The sequence below is a fragment of the Anolis sagrei genome, chromosome 1 (genome assembly GCF_037176765.1).
Source record: "Anolis sagrei isolate rAnoSag1 chromosome 1, rAnoSag1.mat, whole genome shotgun sequence".
NCBI lineage: Eukaryota > Metazoa > Chordata > Lepidosauria > Squamata > Dactyloidae > Anolis > Anolis sagrei.
In genome coordinates this window covers 156,534,278-156,556,454 of record NC_090021.1, presented here as the reverse complement: position 1 = coordinate 156,556,454, position 22,177 = coordinate 156,534,278, and the positions used below count along the sequence as shown (strand labels likewise).

Sequence of the window (22,177 nt, the reverse complement as noted above, 5' to 3'; positions counted from 1 at the left end):
CCGCCTCCACAAGGGGCGGGGCATCTATTTGGGACTGGGTGGGGAGAGACTGATCACAAACTGAGGGAGCTTTTCGGCGCTTGGCTTTGAGAGCCCGGATGTTGCGCCTGCGCAAAGGTTGCCGGAGCGGCGAATTCAGAAGGCTGGACGCGGGTCAGTAGCTAACTAGTCGTTGGCCATGTCCTCTCCTCCGGGGTCCTCGCTGGAGAAGCCGCAGATCATCGCGCACGCGCAGCAGGGCCTAAACTACACGGTCTTCGAGTGCAAGTGGGTGCCCTGCAGCGCCCGCCTGGTCTGCCTGGGCAGCTTCCCGAGGGGCACCGGCGTCATCCAGCTCTACGAACTGGCCGGGGGACAGCTCAGCCTCCGCCGAGAAGTGAGTCAGCCAGCCAGCCAATGAGGAGGGAGCCCCCAACAGGGCAACCAACAGGGCAACCCGCTTCCAAGCTGTTTTGGACTCCAACTCCCAGAAGCCCCGGCCAGCTTGGCCAATGGCCAGGAATTCTGGGAGATGAAGTCCAAAGCACTTGGAGAACCTTAATCATGTCTTCTATCTTCTTATCTTTTTCTTCTATATAAATAAAAAAAGTAATGTTCGTTTGTGGGATTAACAGAACTCAAAAACCACTGGGGAAATTGACACCAAATTTGAACACAAGATATCTAACAACCCAATGTATGTCCTTCACTTATAAAAACACTGAAAAACACACTTAAAAGGCCCCAAAAAGCTAAATGATGACAATACAGAAAAGAGGAAGAAAGAGAAGAAAAAAAGAAAGAGGGAGGGAAAGAAAGAAGGAAAGGGAGAAGGAAGCATGGAAGCAAAGAGAGAAGGAAGGAAAGAGGTAGAGAAAGGAGGGAAAGAAAAAGGGAAGGAAGGAAAGAGAGAAGGAAAAAAAGGGAAAGAGGGAGCGAAGGAAGGGGGAAGATGTAGAGAAAGAGGGAAGGAAGGAAGGAAAGGGAGAAGGAAGCATGGAAGCAAAGAGAAGGAAGAAAAGAGGTAGAGAAGGAAGAAAGGAGAGAAAGAGGGAGGGAAGGAAAAAGGGGGAAGGAAAGAAAGTTAGAGAAGGAAGGAAGGAGCGAAGGAAAGAAAAAAAGCAAAGAAGGAAGGAAGGGGAGCAAAGGAAGGGGGAAGATGTAGAGAAAGAGGGAGGGAAAGAAAGAAGGAAAGGGAGAAGGAGGCATGGAAGCAAAGAGAGAAGGAAGGAAGGAAAGAGGTAGAGAAGGAAGAAAGGAGAGAAAGAGGGAGGGAAAGAAAAGGGAGAAGGAAGGAAAGTTTGAAAAGAAAGGAAGGAAAGAAGGAAAGAAAAAGGGAAAGAAGGAAGGAAAGAGGGAGTGAAGGAAGGGGGGAAGATGTAGAGAAAGAGGGAGGGAAGGGAAGGGAAGAGAGACCGCAGGAGAGAAAGAAAAAGGGGAAAGAAGGAAAGAGATAGAGAAGGAAGGGAGAAGGAAAGACAGGAAGGAAGGCAGGAAAGAGGGAGTGAAGGAAAAAGAGAAAGAGGGAAGGCTGGCCACAGCAATGCATGGCGGGTACAGCTAGTATATAAATAAAAATGTAATGTTCGTTTGTGGGATTAACAGAACTCAAAAACCACAGGACGAACTGGCACCAAATTTGGACACAAGACACCTAAGAACCCAATGTATGTCCTTCACTCAAAAAAAATGATTTTGTCATTTGGGAGTTGTAGTTGCTGGGATTTATAGTTCACCTACAATCAAAGAGCATTCTGAACTCCACCAGCAATGGAATTGAACCAAACTTGGCACACAGTTCTTCCATGACCAGCAGAAAATACTGGAAGGGTTTGGTTTTGGAGTTGTAGTTCACCTACATCCGGAGATCACTGTGGACTCAAACAGTGATGGATCTGGACCAAACTCTACATGAATACTCAATCTGCCCAAATGTGAACACTGGTGGAGTTTGGGGAAAATAAGAGTCTTGACATTTGGGAGTTGTAGTTGCTGGGATTTATAGTTCACCTACAATCACAGAGCATTCCGAGCCCCACCAACGATAGAATTGGGCCAAACCTCCCACACAGAACCCCCATGTGGGCCACAGCAACATGTGGCAGGGGATGGCTTGTATTATATAAATAAAAATGTAATGTTCGTTTGTGATACCATCAGAACTCAAAAACCACTGGGGGAATTGACACCAAATTTGGACACAAAACACCTAACAACCCAGTGTATGTCCTTCACTCATAAAAACACTGAAAAACACAGCAGAAGAGACTTAAAATGCCCCCAAAAAGCTAAATGACGAAAAGGTAAATGTCAATACAGAAAAAAGGGGGGGGAAAGAGGGAGGGAAGGGGAGGAAAAAAAGAAGGAAAAAGAAAAAAGGGAGGGGAAGAAAGAAAGAAGGAAAGGGAGAAAGAAGTATGGAAGCAAAGAGAGAATGAAGGAAGGAAAGAGGAAGAGAAGGAAGAAAGAGAAAGAGGGAGGGAAAGAGAAAGAGGGAGGGAAAGAAAAAGGGAAGGAAGGAAAGTTAGGGAAGGAAGGAGAGAAGGAAGGAAGAGAGGGAAAGAAGGAAGGAAAGGGAGGGAAAGAAAGAAGGAAAGATAAGAAAGAAAAGTGAGACAGCAGAAGAGAAAGAAAAAGGGGAAGGAAGGAAAGAGATCGAGAAGGAACGACAGGAAAGAAGGAGAGAAAGAGGGAAGGTTGGCCACAGCATAGCGTGGCGGGTACAGCTAGTATATAAATAAAAATGTAATATTCATTTGTGGGATTCACATAACTCAAAATCCACTGGATGAATTGCCACCAGATTTGGCCACAAGACACCTACTAACCCAAGGAGTGACCATTACTAAAAAAAAAATTGATTTTGTCATTTGGGAATTGTAATTACTGGGATTTAAAGTTCACCTACAATCAGAGAGAATTTTGAAATCCACAAACAACAGAATTGAGGCAAATTTCCCACACAGAACCATCATGACCAACAGAAAATACTTAAGGCCATCCAGTCCAACTCTTCATCAGCGCAAGAAAACTTAATTAAAGCCCTCCTGATGGAGAGCCATCCAGCCATAGATATAGATAGGTCGATATGGTTCACACACACAGAGATATAGTATCATAAATTTGAAAGGGGCCCCTACAGAGGGACAATTATATGTTGCATGTTCCAGAGTAGGCAAACCAGACAATCTCCACATCAACACTGACATAGAAACAACAAGAAAGCATAAAGAAATTACATATATTAGAAACCAACACTTTCTCGTTACTTTATTTTCCAGATCAGCAGACTGGGCCACAGCAACACGTGGCAGGGGATGGCTAGTAAGGGGACTAAGATTGGTTTCCAAGTAACATCACCAAAACATACAACATAAAAAAAAACATAGTTAATCACAAAATCACAAAATACATTCCCTGCTCACATTTTAAACAATCTTGGCCATTTTTGTCATTACCAAGGAGGTAAAACAGTTTCATTAGATGCGTATTTGTAGTAAAATATCTGTATATCTTCTGAGAGATTGGTTACTTGAATTCATACTGAATGACATATTTCAGCTTTCCAATGTATAGTGGCCTTTTTTTAGGGCACTGTGACATATTGTGTAGTGTCAATTTGCTACGATTAGTGCATAGAGAAAGAAATCCATCCTCCATAGCACAATATTTGTATCAGGCCCACCCAAAGGGCACAAAAGTGAAACCAGATGTATCTTGCAGCCTGAATTTGTGCATATAATAAAACCCATTGTATGAATCAAAATTATATATATATATATATACATACATATAATGTAGGTGCTTATCTAAAGTTTTGTTTTACATAGTTTTGAAGATCAAATTAGGTAGGTGATCTCCCCCATTCTCCATACACTGAGTAAAGCGATTTTCTGGTGTTGTCATGATTCTTGCCAGCACAGCAGGCGTTATGTTGGCAGTTTCTTCCTGGATGTTGGTCTTAAAATCTTGTAGGGTCCTTGGACGGTTCACATAAACACGGGATTTCAAAAAACCCCATAGAAAAAAATCACAAGGGGCCAAATCTGGAGAGCGGGCTGACCACTCCAAATCCGCTCGAAAAGTAGGCCTCAACAGCAAAAGTACTCTCCTCACTATTCCAACGCATGATAGCGACTGAACTGTGTCCGGACAAAACTTTATACTCCTGCCTCTCGAATGAGACCACTAGCACTCCGCTACGTCTTCAACTGACTGAATGGCACGCATTTTTTTAAAAAAAGGAAGTTATTCTGCTGCATTCTGTAAAAGTAAGCTGGGGAAAACGGAAGGAAAAAGGAAGAGGGGCCGACCATGGGCAAGATGGATGGATGGCATCCTTGAAGTGAGTGAATTGACTCTGAAGGAGCTGGGGGTGGTGACAGCCAACAGGGAGCTCTGGTGTGGGCTGGTCCATGAGGTCACGAAGAGTCAGAAATGACTGAACGAATGGACAACAAGAAGTAAGCCCCATTGATTTGAGTGAGAGTGATTTCTTTTAACTGTTGTTTAGGGCTGTAGTCTTAACTGACATAGCTCATGAGAGCCAGAAGAAAATCAGGATGGACTTGATTGGACAAATGGAAGAATATACTCCATGGTGCAGTGTCTCATGAGTTGGAAACGACTAACACTCACTGCAGTGTAGCATTAAACAGTTTGGGGTGACATTTGCACTATCCAGTGATGGGGAATACTGGTTAATTAAGTATTTATTTGTTGTGTCAGAGCAACCAGTCCATTATATTACATTTCTAACAGAACAAAGCAAACAAACAGAAAGATACAAAACTTGTGAGTTTGGTCGTTGGTTAAGTGTCCTTTGATCAGTATCTGACCACTTGGAGTGCCTCCGGTGTTGCTGCAAGAAGGTCCTCCATTGTGCATGTGGCTGGGCTCATGTTGCATTGCAGCAGGTGGTCAGTGGTTTGCTCTTCTCCACACTCACATGTCGATGATTCCACTTTGTAGCCCCATTTCTGAAGGTTGGCTCTGCATCTCGTGGTGCCAGAGCGCAGTCTGTTCAGCGCCTTCCAAGTTGCCCAGTTTTCTGTGTGCCTAGGAGGGAGTTTCTCATTTGGTATCAGCCATTGGTTGAGGTGCTGGGTTTGAGCCTGCCACTTTTGGACTCTCGCTTGCTGAGGTGTTTCAGCGAGTGTCTCTGTAGATCTTAGAAAACTATGTCTAGATTTAAGTCGTTTACGTGCTGGCTTAAGTAAAACTGGTTAATTAGTCTTTAAATTGATATAAACCTTTCCTCCTTTTATAGTGGGCACTTGGTAACTGCTGGAATTTGGTTATAGGACCTCCTGGGGATACCAGAATCTGTGTCTCACTGTATACAGTGGTAAAATGATGGCCCTTATACAAGTTCCAGTTGCAACATATTTTAGACCCCTTCTCCACTGCCATATAATCCAGATCATCAAAGCAGACAGTCCACATTATATGAGTCTACATTGTTATATAATCCAGTTCAAAGCAGATTATCTGGATTTGATATGACAGTGGAGAAAGGGCTTTACTTGGTGTAACCATTTAGCAAACCTGTGTTGAAGATCGGGCTTGGTTTAGAAGCAAATCCCAGTGAGGAATGCTGTGCTAGTCACCATGGTGATAGCCGTTTAGTTTGCTTGTATACACAGCACTTCACTTCCCACAGAGCGTTGGTTGCTGTAGCCATAGCAATAGAAGAGTGCAATACATTGGCCTTATAAAGCATTAAGGAAAATTGAATTGGAGCCTTCCCTGGCTGGTTTGTGAAATCGGTCATGAAACCTTGTTAAGAAGCAGTTCTTCTTTGTGTTGTTGGAGTCTTGCTTTCCAGTGACTTGCAACTCATCCACATCATTAATGTAAACATGGTTTTCTATAACCACGTTTTATGTATACACTTCTACCCCAAACCTCATTAGTATGTTAAAAGAACAACAACAACAACAACAACAATAATAATAATAATAATAATAAACCTTTATTTATACCCCGCTAACATCTCCCGAAGGACTCGGTGTGGCTTACAAGAGGCCGAGGCCAAATACATCAGCAAAACAACAACATAACAAATACAACAATAAATAAACTCATAAAACAAAGCAAAACACATTAAACGATAGCAATAAACATTAAACACTAACACCACGACGCAATTAAAAACTATGGCCGGGCCAAATGTAATGATTAAAAATTTTAAAAAATGCTGGACATGACCAGGTGAAATGGATGAGTTTGGCAATAGGCGCAGTGTGCAGACAATCTTAAATCTCTGGTAAAGTGCACTGGGACATGATGCTTGGAGTTTCCTATTCTGGGAAGGCACACTGGAACAACCACGTCTTCAAGCTCATCCTAAAGACTGCCAACGTTGAGGCTTGTCTGATGTCCTTGGGGAGAGAGTTCCAGAGTCGAGGGGCCACCACTGAGAAGGCCGTGTCCCTCGTCCCCACCAATCGCGCTTGCGATGCAGGTGGGATCGTGAGCAGGGCCCCTCCAGATGATCGGAGAGATCGTGTGGGTTCATATACGGAGATGCGGTCACGCAGGTAGGGGGGTCCCAAATCGTTTAGGGCTTTGTAGGTAAGCACCTGCACCTTGAATTGGGACCAGAAAATGAACAGCAGCCAATGGAGCTCCTTAAACAGGAGGGTTGACCTCTCTGTAAGGAGCACCAGTTAACAACCTGGCCGCCGCCCGTTGGACCAGTTGGCATTTCTGGGCTGTTTTCAAGGGCAGCCCCATGTAGAGCGCATTACAGTAGTACAATCTAGAGGTGACTAAGGCATGGACCACCCTGGGAACCCTTTACATTTGGATTTTATGTTCTTCTTCAAGCATGCATAAGTTGTATTTCCAAACCAAGTCCGCTAGCACAGCAAACCACTGATGAATTAAGCAGGCAAACACTATTGTGCCTTTATCATCTTTATCATGTAGAGCTCTGATATTTCGTATAGAAAAAAATGCAGAGGAGGAAGGTGAATAATGTAAAGCAACATACAAGGAAAAGTGGTGCATAATTTTTCTTTCCCAGTTGTTTGTCCCACAGCTTGTATCTCAGGCTAAAAGTTCTAGAGTTAAAAATAGCAAATTGCAGCAACGAACTAGCTGCTGACACACAAGAATGTATTTCAGTTGGGTTTCTTTCATGCTCAGTGCTAAACTTGTGTTGGTTTTTTGCTTGATTTATTCAAGCTCGGCTCTTAAGTGCGGAACAAACCTGAACATCAGTCATCTGTAATTAGGTGGCATCTGACTTAGATGTGTCGATTTACAGTGACTGGTTAACAGGATATAAATAAACATGCCAACTTGGATAGTCCCATTGACTGTTCCTGGGTAACATGTTTGGCATTGGGCCTTAAATATAGGACAAGCCGGATTGAAAAGGAAAAGAAAACAGAAATAAAGTAATATATAACATTTATTATAACAAGGGAAATGCTAAACAGTGGCCCTTATTTCACATGCCAGTAAGGTAATGCTCAAGATCCTGCAAGGAAGACTCCAGCAATACATGGAGCGAGAGTTGCCAGATGTACAAGCTGGGTTTAGAAAAGGCAGAGGAAAAAGAGACCAAATTGCCAATATCCGCTGGATAATGGAAAAAGGCAGGGAGTTTCAGAAAAATATCTATTTCTGTTTTATCGACTATTCTAAAGTCTTTGGCTGTGTGGATCATAATAAATTGTGGCAAGTTCTTGGTGGGATGGACATACCAAGCCATCTTGTCTCTCTCCTGAGGAATCTGTATAAGAACCAAGAAGCAACAGTCAGAACTGACCATGGAACAACAGACTGGTTCAAGATTGAGAAAGGCATACGACAGGGTTGTATACTCTCACCCAACCTATTCAACTTGTATGCAGAACACATCATGCGATGTGTGAGGCTTGATGAATGCAAGGCTGGGGTGAAAATTGCTGGAAGAAACATTAACAACCTCAGATATGCCGATGACATCGCTTTGATGGCCGAAAACGAGGAGAAGCGGAAGAGCCTTCTAATCAAGGTGAAAGAAGAAAGCGCAAAAGCTGGGTTGCAGTTAAACATAAACTAAGATTATGGCAACAAGAATGATTGTCAACTGGCAAATAGAGGGAGAAAACGTGGAGGCAGTGAGAGACTTTATATTTCTAGGTGCAAAGATTACTGCAGACGCAGACTGCAACCAGGAAATCAGGAGACACTTATTTCTTGGGAAGAGAAATAGTGAAGAGTAGAGACATCACACTGGCAACAAAGATCCACACAGTTAAAGCAATGGTATTCCCCATCGTCGCGTACGGGTGTGAGAGCTGGACCATAGGGAAGGCTGAGTGAAGGAAGATCGATGCTTTTGAACTGTGGTGTTGGAGGAAAGTTCTGAGAGTGCCTTGGACTGCGAGAAGATCCAATCAGTCCATCCTCCAGGAAATAAAGCCCGACTGCTCATTGGAGGGAAGGATAGTAGAGACAAAGATGAAGTACTTTGGCCACATCATGAGAAGACAGGAAAGCTTAGAGAGGACAATGATGCTGGGGGAAATGGAAGGAAAAAGGAAGAGGGGCCGACCAAGAGCAAGATGGATGGTATCCTTGAAGTGACTGGCTTGACTCTCAAGGAGCTGGGGGTGGTGATGGCCGACAGGGAGCTCTGGCGTAGGCTGGTCCATGAGGTCACAAAGTGTCGGAAATGACTGAACGAAAGAACAACAAAAATAACATTGTTAGATTTGACAGTTTCTGAAAGTGTGGCAATTTGAAAAGCATCTGTTTACCTTTTCTTTTCCAGGTCACAGATAGCAGCTACTTCGTTAGCAACTACTTCGTTTCTCTTCCTTTTTTCTAAATCATGAGGAATAAGTAGGCTTTTCATGAGAAAAGGGAATGACTCTGCTATACTGTAATTGACTACTGAGAAGTAACATCTATTGAGTTCAGTGGCGGTGATGTAATGCCCACTCCACGTTCATTTACAGCTAAATGAAATTTCAAACCGTAAATTAGACTAAAATATATGACCAGTTTTTCTATTGGTAAAGCCCTAAACGGCGCCGGCCCAGTTTACCTGTCCGAACGGATTCTCCCCTATGAACCATCAAGGCTACTAAGATCTTCTGGGGGGGCCCTGCTCTCGGTCCCACCACCTTCACAATCGAGGTTGGTGGGGACGAGGGACAGGGCCTTCTCTGTGGTGGCTCCCCGGCTTTGGAACTCCCTCCCACCAGAGGTTAGATCTGCCCCCTCCCTCCTGACATTCAGGAAATCGCTAAAAACATGGCTCTGGAGGGTGGCATTCGAAGACTGAACCTAGAACCTTCCCTGTGATGACCCATGATGAACTGTGACTATGAATTTGTTTTTGATTACGACTGGAGTGACGATTTGGCATAGTGTAATGATGTAATGATGATGTTTTTATTGTACTAAGTTGTACTATTTTAATATGTATTGATCTGTAATTGTTGTTTTATATGATTGTATTTGTTATGCTCTGTAAACCGACCTGAGTCCCTCATCGAGGTGGAGAAGGCCGGTATATAAATCTTCTAAATAAATAAATAAATAAATAAATAATGGGAATCATGCTGCCACCTCACTCCCCAAGATGTTGCTGGACTGCAGTGCATCATTCTCCATTATTGGCTATTGCACTTAGGATTGTTGAGTTACAGTAAAAACATCTGTAGGTGAAGTGAGTCTCCTGTTTCATATATCTGAATTCTGCTGAAACTATTGACTGCAATCTTTGTGTATTTTACATTTCAAAAGTCTCTTCTCCACTACTGGACTCTGAAATGCATTTTTCCCATTGCAGGAAAATTCATATAAAATTATTAAGGGCTCTGCCAAAAATGTTTGTGTCCCTCCTTTTTCTAGATTGAAAAGCCAAGGCCAATTAAATGTGGAACATTTGGTGCTGCCTCTCTGCAACAAAGATACCTGGCGACAGGGGACTTTGGTGGAAATTTAAATATATGGTAAGGAACATTAGATTGTCTGACTAATATTGTGTAAAGCTGTAATCTGTATGGCCATGTTTTCTCAGTTAGTACATCTATATAAATAAAAATGTAATGTTCATTTGTGATATTCACAGAACTCAAAAACCACTGGGGGAATTGACATCAAATTTGGGCACGACACACCTAACAACCCAATGTATGTCCTTCACTCAAAGAAATTCATTTTGTCATTTAGGAGTTGTAGTTGCTGGGATTTATAGTTCACTTACAATCAAATATCATTCTGAACCCCACCAACAATGGTATTGAACCAAACTTGGCACACAGTTCTCCCATGACCAACAGAAAATACTGGAAGGGTTTGGTGGGCAGTGTCCTTTGGTTTTGGAATTGTAGTTCACCTACATCCGGAGATCACTGTGGACTCAAACAATGATGGATCTGGACCAAACTCTACACAAATATTCAATATGCCCAAATGTGAACACTGGTGGAGTTTGGGGAAAATAGAATCTTGACATTTGGGATTTGTAGTTGCTGGGATTTATAGTTTACCTACAATCACAGAGTATTCTGAACCCCACCAACAATAGAATTGGGCCAAACCTCCCACAGCAACATCTGGCAGGGGACGGCTAGTATCCATATAAATTCATGTAAATTATCCTGTTTTGCGAAAATTGATACTAAGATTACTAATACAAATTTAGTAGATTATTTCATCAAAAGGCCAAGTTAAGTAAGCTTTGTATCTAACTGTATTATAACACTTTCAATGCGAACCAGTAACTGAATTCACAGGTTTCAGGATTTTCTGGAACACTCCCTCTCAAAAAGCAGTCTCACTTCCCTGTCTGCACCAGTTATATAACAAACTGCTTTTGAAATGTGTGATACAATACATTTGTAAGACCAGTTTGTCATTTTAAGGGCTAAATTTATTATTTATTTATTTAATTATTTTTTCCCCATATTTGTATCCTACCCTTTTTACCCGAAGGGACTTACAACAGACAGCAATTTGATGCCGACAACATACAATTTCAAAAATAACAATTGCAATTAAAATATTTTGTCTTTGTATTTTGCACATCAAAAAATCATTAATGATTTGTATCCTACTGACTACCACTGTTATTGAGGAAATTGGCATTAGTTTGTTGTAAGTTGTGATGCTACATATTCCTGAATCATTTTATTATGAGTTAGGAATAAACATAAATACATTGTTCCTTTCTTCTGTTTAGGAATTTGGAAGCTCCAGAAACACCAGTGTACTCTGCAAAGGGACATGAAGAAATCATAAATTGTATTGATGGCGTAGGTGGCTTAGGGGTTGGAGAAGGAGCGCCAGAAATTGTGACTGGTAGTCGTGATGGTGAGCTAGCTCTACTGAAATATTAAAGACAGATTGGGGTAATCCATCTGATAACTATGAAAGCACTTTTTTCAATGCTTGATTATGTAGTTTAGATGTGAATGTTATGAACCTATATATTCCTATAGTCTAAACTGACGTTGCCGACCTCCAAATTTATTGCTACTTCTGCAGTTCTCAGCAGATAACAGTGGGGTTCGCACAGCACCCCCAGTTGCCTGATCCTATAGATCAGGGGTCCTCAAACTAAGGCCCGGGGGCTGGATGCGGCCCTCCAAAGTCATTTACCCGGCCCTTGCTCAGGGTCAACCAAAGTCTGATTCAACTTGAAAGCACACAACAACAACAACAACAATCCTATCTCATCAGCCAAAAGCAGGCCCACACTTCCCATTGAAATACTAATAAGTTTATATTTGGTAAAAGTGTTCTTCATTTTAATTATTGTATTGTTTTTAAGTGATTTTTGCAATACAAATAAATTATGTCCAATGTGCATAGGAATTCATTCATTTTTTTCAAATTATAATCCGGCCCTCCAACAGTTTGAAGGACTGTGACCTGGCCCTCTGTTTAAAAAGTTTGTGGACCCCTGCTATAGATCGTTTTAGCATGTACGGTTGAGTATTAGCCTGCCTCTGCTTAATTCAGACTCCTTCTACACTGTCCTGTATCTCAGGATCTGATCCCAGATTATCTGCTTTAAACTGGATTATATGAGTTTCCACTGCCAGATAATCTGGGATCAAATACTGAGATATAGGGACATTGTGGAAGTGGCCTTAGGCATGAGTATGTCCCTACAGAGCTATTTTTTTTGCAGTCCTTGACCTCCCCAGATGCTTTTTGCCAATTTTTCTTGCAAAAAAGTGTATTATTTATTTATTTAAAGCATTTATATTCCACCCTTCTCACCCCGAAGGGGACTCAGGGCGGAACACAGCATATACACTGCAAACATTCAATGCCGGGACACAAATTCACCTGCACATACATAAACAATAGAAAACATTTATCAAAATATTAAAATACACCATTTCAAACCGTCCTAGTCATCCGCGTCAAATCTAATTGGCCTGGTCATCTTTCCTATTGCCGCTTTATTGCCCTGTCCCAAAAGCTTGGTCCCACAGCCAAGTTTTTACCATCTTTCTAAAGGACAGGAGGGAGGGGGCCGACCTGATCTCACCAGGAAGGGAGTCCCATAGCCTGGGAGCAATCACTGACTCTCGTCCCCACCAATTGTGCCTGTGACAATGGTGGGACGGAAAGCAGGGCCTCCCCGGAGGATCTTAATCTCCATGATGGTTCATAGGAGGAGATATGTTCAGACAGGTAATTTGGGCCGCGTCCATTTAGGGCTTTATAGGCCAAAGCCAGCACTTTGAATTGTGCCTGGTAGCAAACTGGCAGCCAGTGGAGCTGGCGTAACATGGGAGTTGTACACAGATGAATTGCTTCTCCTGGAAAGTTCTAGGAATGGCTATTCATCTTTTGACATGTTACAGGGTTCTCTTGCAGTGTTTAACACTGATAGAGGGCACAGGGGACATCTTTTTTTCAACTTGGCAGGGAATTTGGAAAGTAGGTAAAGGAAATCTTCCACTTCCAACTGTAAACAACTATCGCTAAGTGGATTCCATCATTGTCTTTCCATAGATTTTTTTCTTAGCTAGCATATACTTGGTAACAGCAGTCTTGGCCAGCTTTCTTTCATTCTGGGTTCTTCAGCTGCTATATGATATGGTTACAAGGATACTGCAATCAGATCTACATATGCTGTAGGTTCTATTTTGAGTTCCACATGGAACAAAGTTTTGACATAAGTCATTAGAGGGCTGTGGCAAACTGATACCTCAACATATGAGGATGTAGAAAGAGGAACACAAAGCAAAACAATCAGAGACAGCTGTAATACATAAACATAGAGGATGAGTAGTATTTTGACGAAAGATAGCTGAACGCTGATATTTCGAATGACTTACATTTACTTCATTTATTGACCATATGGATATATATCAAAACAAAGCCCTCTATTTTGGATTTTTGTTTTTTGATTTGTTGTTGTTGTTTTTGTTTTGTTTTTGTTTTTTTGCAATATATGAAATATAAAGAGCTGTAAAGGAAAGATATCATGATTTCTTAAAATTGAAGCAGCTGAAGCTAGAATAGATGGTGCAAGTTATTTGACCAATAACAGGATAATCTAATATCAATGACTGCAGGGACTGTGAAGGTATGGGACCCAAGACAAAAAGACATTCCAGTTGCAAATATGGAACCAGCACAAGGAGAGAGTAAGCGAGACTGCTGGACAGTAGCATTTGGTAAGTTCTCTGAATTTGTTAATTCTTATTGACACAATCTATCCTGGAATTTCTGTTAATGTATCACCTAAGTCTTTGACTACTGTAACATCAAGTTTCCACATGCTTTGTTTCATTTCAACGCCAGAGTGTTTAAATGTTGTGTCTGAAATCTATATAAATAAAAATGTAATGTTCGTTTGTGGGATTAACAGAACTCAAAAACCACTGAATGAATTGACACCAAATTCAGACACAATACCTATCAGGCCAACAAGTGACCATTACTCATAAAAACATCGAAAAACACAGCAGAAGAGACTTTAAAAGCAAAAAAAAAAAACAAAACCAAAAAACATTACAACGCATGTGCAAAACCACATATATACACAAACACACATATATGCACATATACACAAATATACACACATATATGCATATATACACACACAAAACACATATACACAGAAGGGGGGAAGGAAGAAGGGAAGGAGAGAATGAAGGAAAGAAAGAAAGGTAGAGAAGGAACAAAGGAGAGAAGAAAATAAAAAAATGAGGGAAGAAAGGAAAGAGAGAGCGAAGGAAGGAGAGAAGGAACTAAAGAAAAAGAGAGAGGGAGGGAGGGAGGGAAGGAAGGAAGGAAGGAAGGAAGGAGACAAGGAAAGATGGAACCAAAGAGTGAAGGAAGGGAGGAAAGAAACAGAGAGAGAAGGAAGAAGAAGGGAAAGTACAAGGGGAAGAAAAAGAAGGAAGGAGGGAGGGAGGGAAAGAATGAAGGAGAGAAAGAAAGAAAGAAAGAAAGAAAGAGGGAGGGAGGGCAGGTTGGCCACAGCAACACATGACGTGTAAAGCTAGCAGAATCATAGAATCATAGAGTTGGAAGAGACCTCATGGGTCTTCCAGTCCAACCTGCTGCCAAGAAGCAGGAAAATCAAATTCAACCCCCCCCCCCCCTCCCCCGACAGATGGCCATCCAGCTTCTGTTTAAAAGCTTCCAAAGAAGGAGCCTCCATCACATTCCGGGGCAGAGAGTTCCACTGCTGAACAGCTCTTCCTGGACTAAGAATGCGGCCTTCCTCGCCCTCTGCCTCCTGCCCTGCTAAGAATTAGAACCGGCTCTTCTAGTACAGAATATATAAATGGTTTGTTTTAGTAAATTGTTTTACAGCTGCTTCCTTTTCATTTCAAACCGCTACAATATCAAACTGCCTGTTATAAAAAAATTCTTACAGATGCAGTTTTGTTATGACAGAGAATATGGTGCTTTGTGTTTAAAATAAAAAAATATACAAAAAGATGGGATTGTCTCAAAGTATTTCAGCGTTTGCACTCTTCCTTTCTTTCTTTTAACTTTTTAATAGATCTGAGCAAAAGCCTTAACTTGTGCATGTAACAAGAATGATTTTCTAGCACAGATGAACAACTTTAAAATATGGTTAGTGTAGAAATTTAGAACTTGGGAATTTACTTGGCCATATGATGTCTGGCTTGAGATACTCTGGAGAATATGGTTCAGATGCCTCTTCAGCCATGAAAACCCACTGGGTTATGGTTAGGGTTAGCATCAAAGGAAGGCAAAAGCGATACTTTCTTTGAACAGATCTGGCTAAAAAAACCCAATGATAAGTTGGAAATGACTTGAAAGCATATAACAGTGGTGATTCTGCATCTGATAGTGGTCCTTTTTCCTAACTAGGCAATGCATATAATCAAGAAGAGCGTGTTGTTTGTGCTGGCTATGACAATGGAGACATCAAGTTGTTTGACCTTAAGAACATGACATTGCGATGGGAAACCAACATTAAGAATGGGGTAAGGCATTACAAGTGCTTTTATTTCTTCTTTTTTGTAAGATGGAAGTTTCAGCAAACCCCAGTAATTCTGGCTATCCTAACCAGTGGTGATGGATAATCATAGAATAATAGACTTGGAAGAGATCACAAGGGCCATCCAGTCCAACCCCCTGCCATGCAGGAAAAGCACAATTGAAGTACTCCTGACAGATGGCCATCCAGCCTCTGTTTAAAAGTTTCCAAGGAAGGAACTTCCACCACACTCCAAGGCAGAGAGTTCCACTGCTGAACAGCTTTTACAGTCAGGAAGTTCCTAATGTTCAGGTGGAATCTCCTTTTCTGTAATTTGAACTCATTGCTCTGAGTCCTAGTTTCCAGGACAGCAGAAAACAAGCCTGCTCCATATTCCTTATTGCATCTTTTCACATATTTATTTATTACTAGCCGGACCAGCCACGCGTTGCTGTGGCCAACCTTCCCTCCCTCTTTCTCTCTTTCGTTCCTTGTCTCCTTCCTTCCCTCTCTCTTTCCTTCCTTCTTTCACTTTTTTATTTCCTTCACTCCTTCCTTCCTTTTCTACCTTTCTTTCTTTCCTTCCTTCCCTCCTTCTTTCCCTCTTTCTCTTCTTCTTTCTCTCCTTCCTTCCTTCCTTCCTTCCTTCCTTCCTTCCCTCCCTCTCCTTTTCTGTGTATATGTGTGTATATATTTCTGTATATGTGTATATATGTGTGTTTGCATGTATATATGTGGTTTTGTGCATGCACTGTAATGTATTTTTTTAAGTCTCTTCGCTTTTTAAGTCTCTTCGGTTGTGTTTTCAGTGTTTTTATCAGTGATGGTCACTCGTTGGCCTGATAGGTTTATTGTGTCCAAATTTGGTGTCAATTTGTCCAGTGGTCTTTAAGTTATGTTAATCCCATAAACAAACATTACATTTTTATTTATATAGATTTATTTCAAACATTTGTACCCCGCCTTTCTCAACCTCCTGAGGGGGACTCAGGGCGGCTTACAGCCAGCACCAATTTGATGCCCCCACATACAAACATAGTAAAACACAACAATTACATAATTGTAAGTAAAAACATTAGATTAAAATTAAATTAAAAACCATTTAAAATAGTATTTACTGTTAGCCATATCTAAATCCGAAATTTTGCGACCAACAACTCAGTTCAAAGCCTGTCCATAGTCGGTTCTTCATAACATTGTCATCATTATCAGCCTGCTACCAGAATACCTGGTCCCACAACCATGTTTTCAACTTCTTCCTGGAGGAAAGGAGGGATGCAGTTGACTTAATTTCTCTGGGGAGCGAGTTCCACAGGTGGGTGGCCACTGCTGAGAAGGCCCTGTCTCTCATCCCCACCAAGCTACCATGTCTCTTCTCAACCTTCTCTTTTGCAGCCTAAACATACCCAGCTCTTTAAGATGCTCCTCATGGGGGTTCATGGTCTCCAGACCGTTGATCGTTTGAATTGCCCTCCTCTGGACACAAAGTATCTCTTTTGAACTGTGAGGCCCAGAATTGGACACAGTGTTATTCCAGATGAGGTCTAACCAAGCAGAATAGAGAGGCACCATGACTTCCCTTGATCTAGGCCAGTGGTTCTCAACCTGGGGTCCCTTGATCTAGGCCAGTGGTTCTCAACCTGGGGTCTCCAGATGTTTTTGGCCTACAACTCCCAGAAATCCCAGCCAGTTTACCAGCTGTTAGGATTTCTGGGAGTTGAAGACCAAAAAACATCTGGGGGCCCCAGGTTGAGAACCACTGATCTAGGCAGTAGATTTCATTTGATGCAGCCGTAAATCCCATTGGCTTTTTAAGCTACTGCATTACACTAATGATTTTTGTGGTTCAATAATTTGGAGGAACATTTTCTCCACCCCTTTGCTCCCAGTCACAGATTTCAGTGAGCCTTTTGTGGAATTGGGGTGTATATCTTAAGTTTTTAGAACGTATCCTTTGTGGGACTTGCTTCTCAGTGCACATATTGCAGATCGCACTCCAGTGTAAAGCCTTGCTGACGCTCATTTTGTATTTCCAGGTTTGCAGTGTTGAATTTGACCGGAAAGATATAAATATGAACAAATTGGTTGCTACATCACTTGAAGGAAAGTTTCATGTATTTGATATGCGCACTCAGCATCCAACAAAAGGGTTTGCTTCAGTTTCAGAGAAGGTACAAAATAAAATATGCTGTTGGTTGTTATGACTGGAAGTCTTTTGCTCTTAACTGCATGCCTTGTGGAAGAGACATGATGAAAAATATTTTGGAACAAATTTGTTTAAGGATCTCAGGTCCAAAGTTCTAAATCTAACGAAATGGCAGTGGGAATTTACTGGGTGCAGGGTTAGGGTGCAGGGGTAGGTTTGTATTTTTTACCCTGCATTTAACATTGCCTGTTTCATTGTGGTTTTTGAATGTACATGGAGAGGGATGTGGAAGATTGCCTTCCTCCTCCTTCTACTAACAGAAGTCATTATGGTTGGCAAATAATACATTGCTCCCACTCAAAAGTTTTTGGAAGATCAATTTCTTAAAGTTATCCATACAGCAATGGAGTGAAGCATAGATGCGATATTCGTAACTATCCTGCAACTGTAGACTTTTCTTTCTATGAGAGTTTGCAACATTTTGTAATTTTATGGTAGTTGGACACCATTCCGAAGTAAAGTGTCATTTGGTAGTCCACAGTGGGCCTGATAGGGACTTGATGCTTTCTTGATTGTAGGCAGCAGTCATCCATATACATGCACATTTGGCCTTGTCTTGATGAGTAACTCCTGATGTTTGGCAAGGCAGACAAGAGTTATGTATACATCTGCCACACTGTCATGTTGTATTTATACAGGTCTTGCACCACGTTGTGTGTGTGTGTGTGTGGGGGGGGGGTATTTTTCTCCATAAGTATTTGTCCCTACATTGGCACCAACAGTTCTGATATTTTGTTGTTTTATTCTTTTCCTCATTGCAAATATCACCACCCTCAATGCATATATCAGTAAATGTGAGAGATGTGTAATGGGCCTGTCTAATGAAACAATACTGATCCTATTTTTCCTTTTGGCTGCTGTAAGTAGAGAACTGAGGGAAGATCTCTTAGGGTAACCAAGGTCCTGCAATCACCACAAAGATGCTTGCATTGCCACCGACTTCTTGTTAACTGGATTTATGGGCCTCTGTTTTTTAATAATACATTAGGATTATGAGTTTGATCCATAGTAGGCAATGCATCTAGATAAAACAGACCGGTTAGACTGATTTATACCTAATTTTTCTGTTAGGCTCACAAATCTACTATGTGGCAAGTTCGACATCTTCCACAGAACAGAGATATCTTTTTAACTAGTGGAGGAGCTGGAAACCTTCATCTTTGGAAATAGTAAGTATATAGCTTCACACATATGCTATTCTGAGTGTACCAAACCTAGTATGGGTTGTTGTAGGTTTTTCCGGGCTATATGACATTTTCTCCTGACGTTTCGCCTGCATCTATAGCAAGCATCCTCAGAGGTAGTGAGGTCTGTTGGAACTAGGAAAAAGGGGGTTTATATATCTGTGGAATGACCAGAGTGAGACTTCTGCAGGAGTCTACCGTATACCATGCAGCTGTGGACAAGTCTACATAGGGACCACCAAACGCAGCATTGCCCAAACACGAATCAAGGAACATGAAAGGCACTGCAGACTATTTCAACCAGAGAAGTCAGCCAGAGCAGAGCACCTGATGAACCAACCTGGACACAGCATATTATTTGAGAACACAGAAATGCTGGACCACTCTCACAACCACCATGTCAGACTACGCAGAGAAGCCATTGAAATCCACAAGCATGTGGACAATTTCAACAGAAAGGAGGAAACCATGAAAATGAACAAAATCTGGCTACCAATATTTAAAAAAAAACTCTAAAATTACAACAGCAAAACAACAGAGAGTAAACAATCAGGCACATCTAATCACCTCTCAACAAAAGATTCCCCCAGGCACTGCCAAGCCATCAAATGCTAATTAAGGTGGTCAGCTGAAACATTCACACCTAGCTCCAGCAGACAAGAGTCCTTTGTCTCACCCTGGTCATTCCACAGATATATAAACCCTTTTTTCCTAGTTCCAACAGACCTCACAACTTCTGAGGATGCTTGCCATGGATGCAGGCGAAACGTCAGGAGAAAATGCCTCTAGAACATGGCCATATAGCCCGGAAAAACCTACAACAACCCAGTGATGCCGGCCATGAAAGCCTTCGACAATACATCAAACCTGGTATGTTTCATTCAATAAATCACTTGCCGTTATTTTTTTCTACTTCATATCAGTTTGCTCTTGAAAACTTAGTTATGCTCTAGCAGAATTAGCTCATCCACTAGCAGTGATTTCAAGAACTCATTACCTTCCAACTTTAAATATGGGCTTTGTTGTGGAGAAATCAAGTTGGTGTCTGGGTGGAAATAGACCCAAGAGCAATCAATAAATCGTTATCATTTCTTGAGAGCAATAGCATGGACACTGTTTCTGTGGGGTTACTTGCTTAAACAGGAAGGCAAATCAGCATCCCCCAAGCTGATAGAAAGTTAAGACATGTTAGCACTAAAGACATTTAAGTAGCTTGGGTATGACAGCACAATGCTGATATATAACTTTTTCAAACAAAGATTTTTAAGTATATACCTCTCAGACAACTCCAATTAGTGGGAAGTTTGGAAGTAAAATCAGTCAATTAAAAATGATTTAGAAAGCTTCTTGATACAGCCTAGCTGTTTAATTTCCTTAATAATGTTAGTTTGTGTTAACTCACTATTTCTGTAATTTTGAAATCTTAGGGTCCTCCATTTTCCCACCTATCATTTTGGAGAAAAATAGTATGGAATAGGTTCTTGTGGGTTTTTTCGGACTATAGAGCCGTGTTCTAGAGGCATTTCTCCTGACGTTTCACCTGCATCTATAGCAAGCATCCTCAGAGGTAGTGAGGTCTGTTGGAACTAGGAAAAAGGGGGTTTATATATCTGTGGAATGACCAGGGTGAGACTTCTGCAGGAGTCTACCGTATACCATGCAGCTGTGGACAAGTCTACATAGGGACCACCAAACGCAGCATTGCCCAAACACGAATCAAGGAACATGAAAGGCACTGCAGGCTATTTCAACCAGAGAAGTCAGCCAGAGCAGAGCACCTGATGAACCAACCTGGACACAGCATATTATTTGAGAACACAGAAATGCTGGACCACTCTCACAACCACCATGTCAGACTACATGGCTCTATAGCCCGAAAAAACCCACAAGAACCTAGTGATTCCAGCCATGAAAGCCTTCGACAATACATAGTATGGAATAGTTGTAAGGGGATTGGTTTTTAGGAGAGCCAGGTTGAAAGTTTAACCTGTGAACCATGCAGAACAGACTTAGACAAGGCATTTGCGCCCTAAAGATTTGTGGTGATCAAAGCAGCTACCTCTTGTAAGCCATTTGAAAATGAAATAAACATTACAAGAATATATGGTATTAATTTATAACGTGAACTTTCCTTATCCCCCCCCCCCCCCCAAGTGATTATCCTGCAGAACGCTCTAAGAAGGATTCAGAAGGAACTGAGATGGGAGTTGCTGGTTCAGTTAGCCTTTTCCAGAATGTGACACTGTCCACACAGCCTATTTCTAGTCTTGACTGGAGCCCAGACAAAAGAGGCCTCTGTGTCTGCAGTGCATTTGATCAGACTGTGAGAGTACTTATTGTCACTAAACTGAACCGGGTTTGACCAAAGGATTTCTAATGACGAAAAACTTTCTTGGATTTTCCTGACCAAACTTCCAGAAGTTTGTTGAAATATTATGTGGCATTCGGCTGATACCACAAAATGTGAAAAACTTTGACTTGAGTGGGTATTTACTTCTTTAAAAAATGAAATGTGCCTTTTTTGCAGATTATAACCTGCTTCCCATTTATGCTGAAGTTACACTGGAGTTCATGGTGTATTGTACTGTTTGTTCGCATTTGTTAAAAAAATTGTTCTCAATATGTACTTACATTCTGTTGTCTACAAAAGCAGTCTTCTGACATTGCAGAAGCCAATTTTCAGAATTACCATGTTTTGAGCTCTCTTGTGATATTTAATTTGTTATATGTTTGTCCATATGTCTTAAGTTGCATTCATTTTGTGCATTTGTAATTTGAATAGAATAAATATTTAATTCTTTATTTTCTGATATTGGCTAATGGTTTAAAATAATATAAGTACGTATATGCGGTGGATTAATGTTGTAATTTTATAATAGTTCTTTCAGAGAGGAGAATACAGTAGATCAGAGTTTTTCAAATTGTGCTCCTCCAAATGTTTTGGACTTCAGCTCTCATAATTCCAAGCAACTGTTAAGATGGCTGGGATTTCTGGGAGCTAAAGTCCAAAACACCTGGAGGAGCACAGTTTGAGAAACACTGAAGTAGATTATTAAATCAATGAGTAAATGAATAAGTAAGCAATCATATAAAAGCCATTGGTTCAGTAACTCTACTATGATGGGAATTTGTAATTAGATTCAGAACATTATTTTTAAGGTCATGTTTGTTTAACAATCTGGTGATAGGATGGATCATAAAGGGATTCCCTAGTCCCTACCAAAATAAAGACAGGTAATTTATTTAGGTTACACTTAGAATCATAGAATCAAAGAGTTGGAAGAGACCTCATGGGCCATCCAGTCCAACCCCCTGCCAAGAAGCAGGAATATTGCATTCAAATCACCCCCGACAGATGGCCTCTGTTTAAAATCT

The 22,177-nt window shown here is 41.3% G+C and overlaps 1 protein-coding gene across 1 annotated transcript; it reads left to right on the top strand.

Annotated features, from left to right (window-relative positions):
* Window positions 1-26: 26 nt before the first annotated feature.
* DNAAF10 (dynein axonemal assembly factor 10) lies at window positions 27-21,604 on the top strand. Its single transcript, XM_067469709.1, has 8 exons — window positions 27-376; window positions 9,838-9,938; window positions 11,171-11,301; window positions 13,527-13,628; window positions 15,304-15,419; window positions 17,449-17,583; window positions 18,690-18,787; window positions 20,957-21,604. Exons 1-8 carry the CDS (start codon window positions 179-181, stop codon window positions 21,162-21,164), a joined length of 1,089 nt encoding a protein of 362 aa, XP_067325810.1. The 5' UTR covers window positions 27-178; the 3' UTR covers window positions 21,165-21,604.
* The last annotated feature ends 573 nt before the right edge of the window (window positions 21,605-22,177 follow it).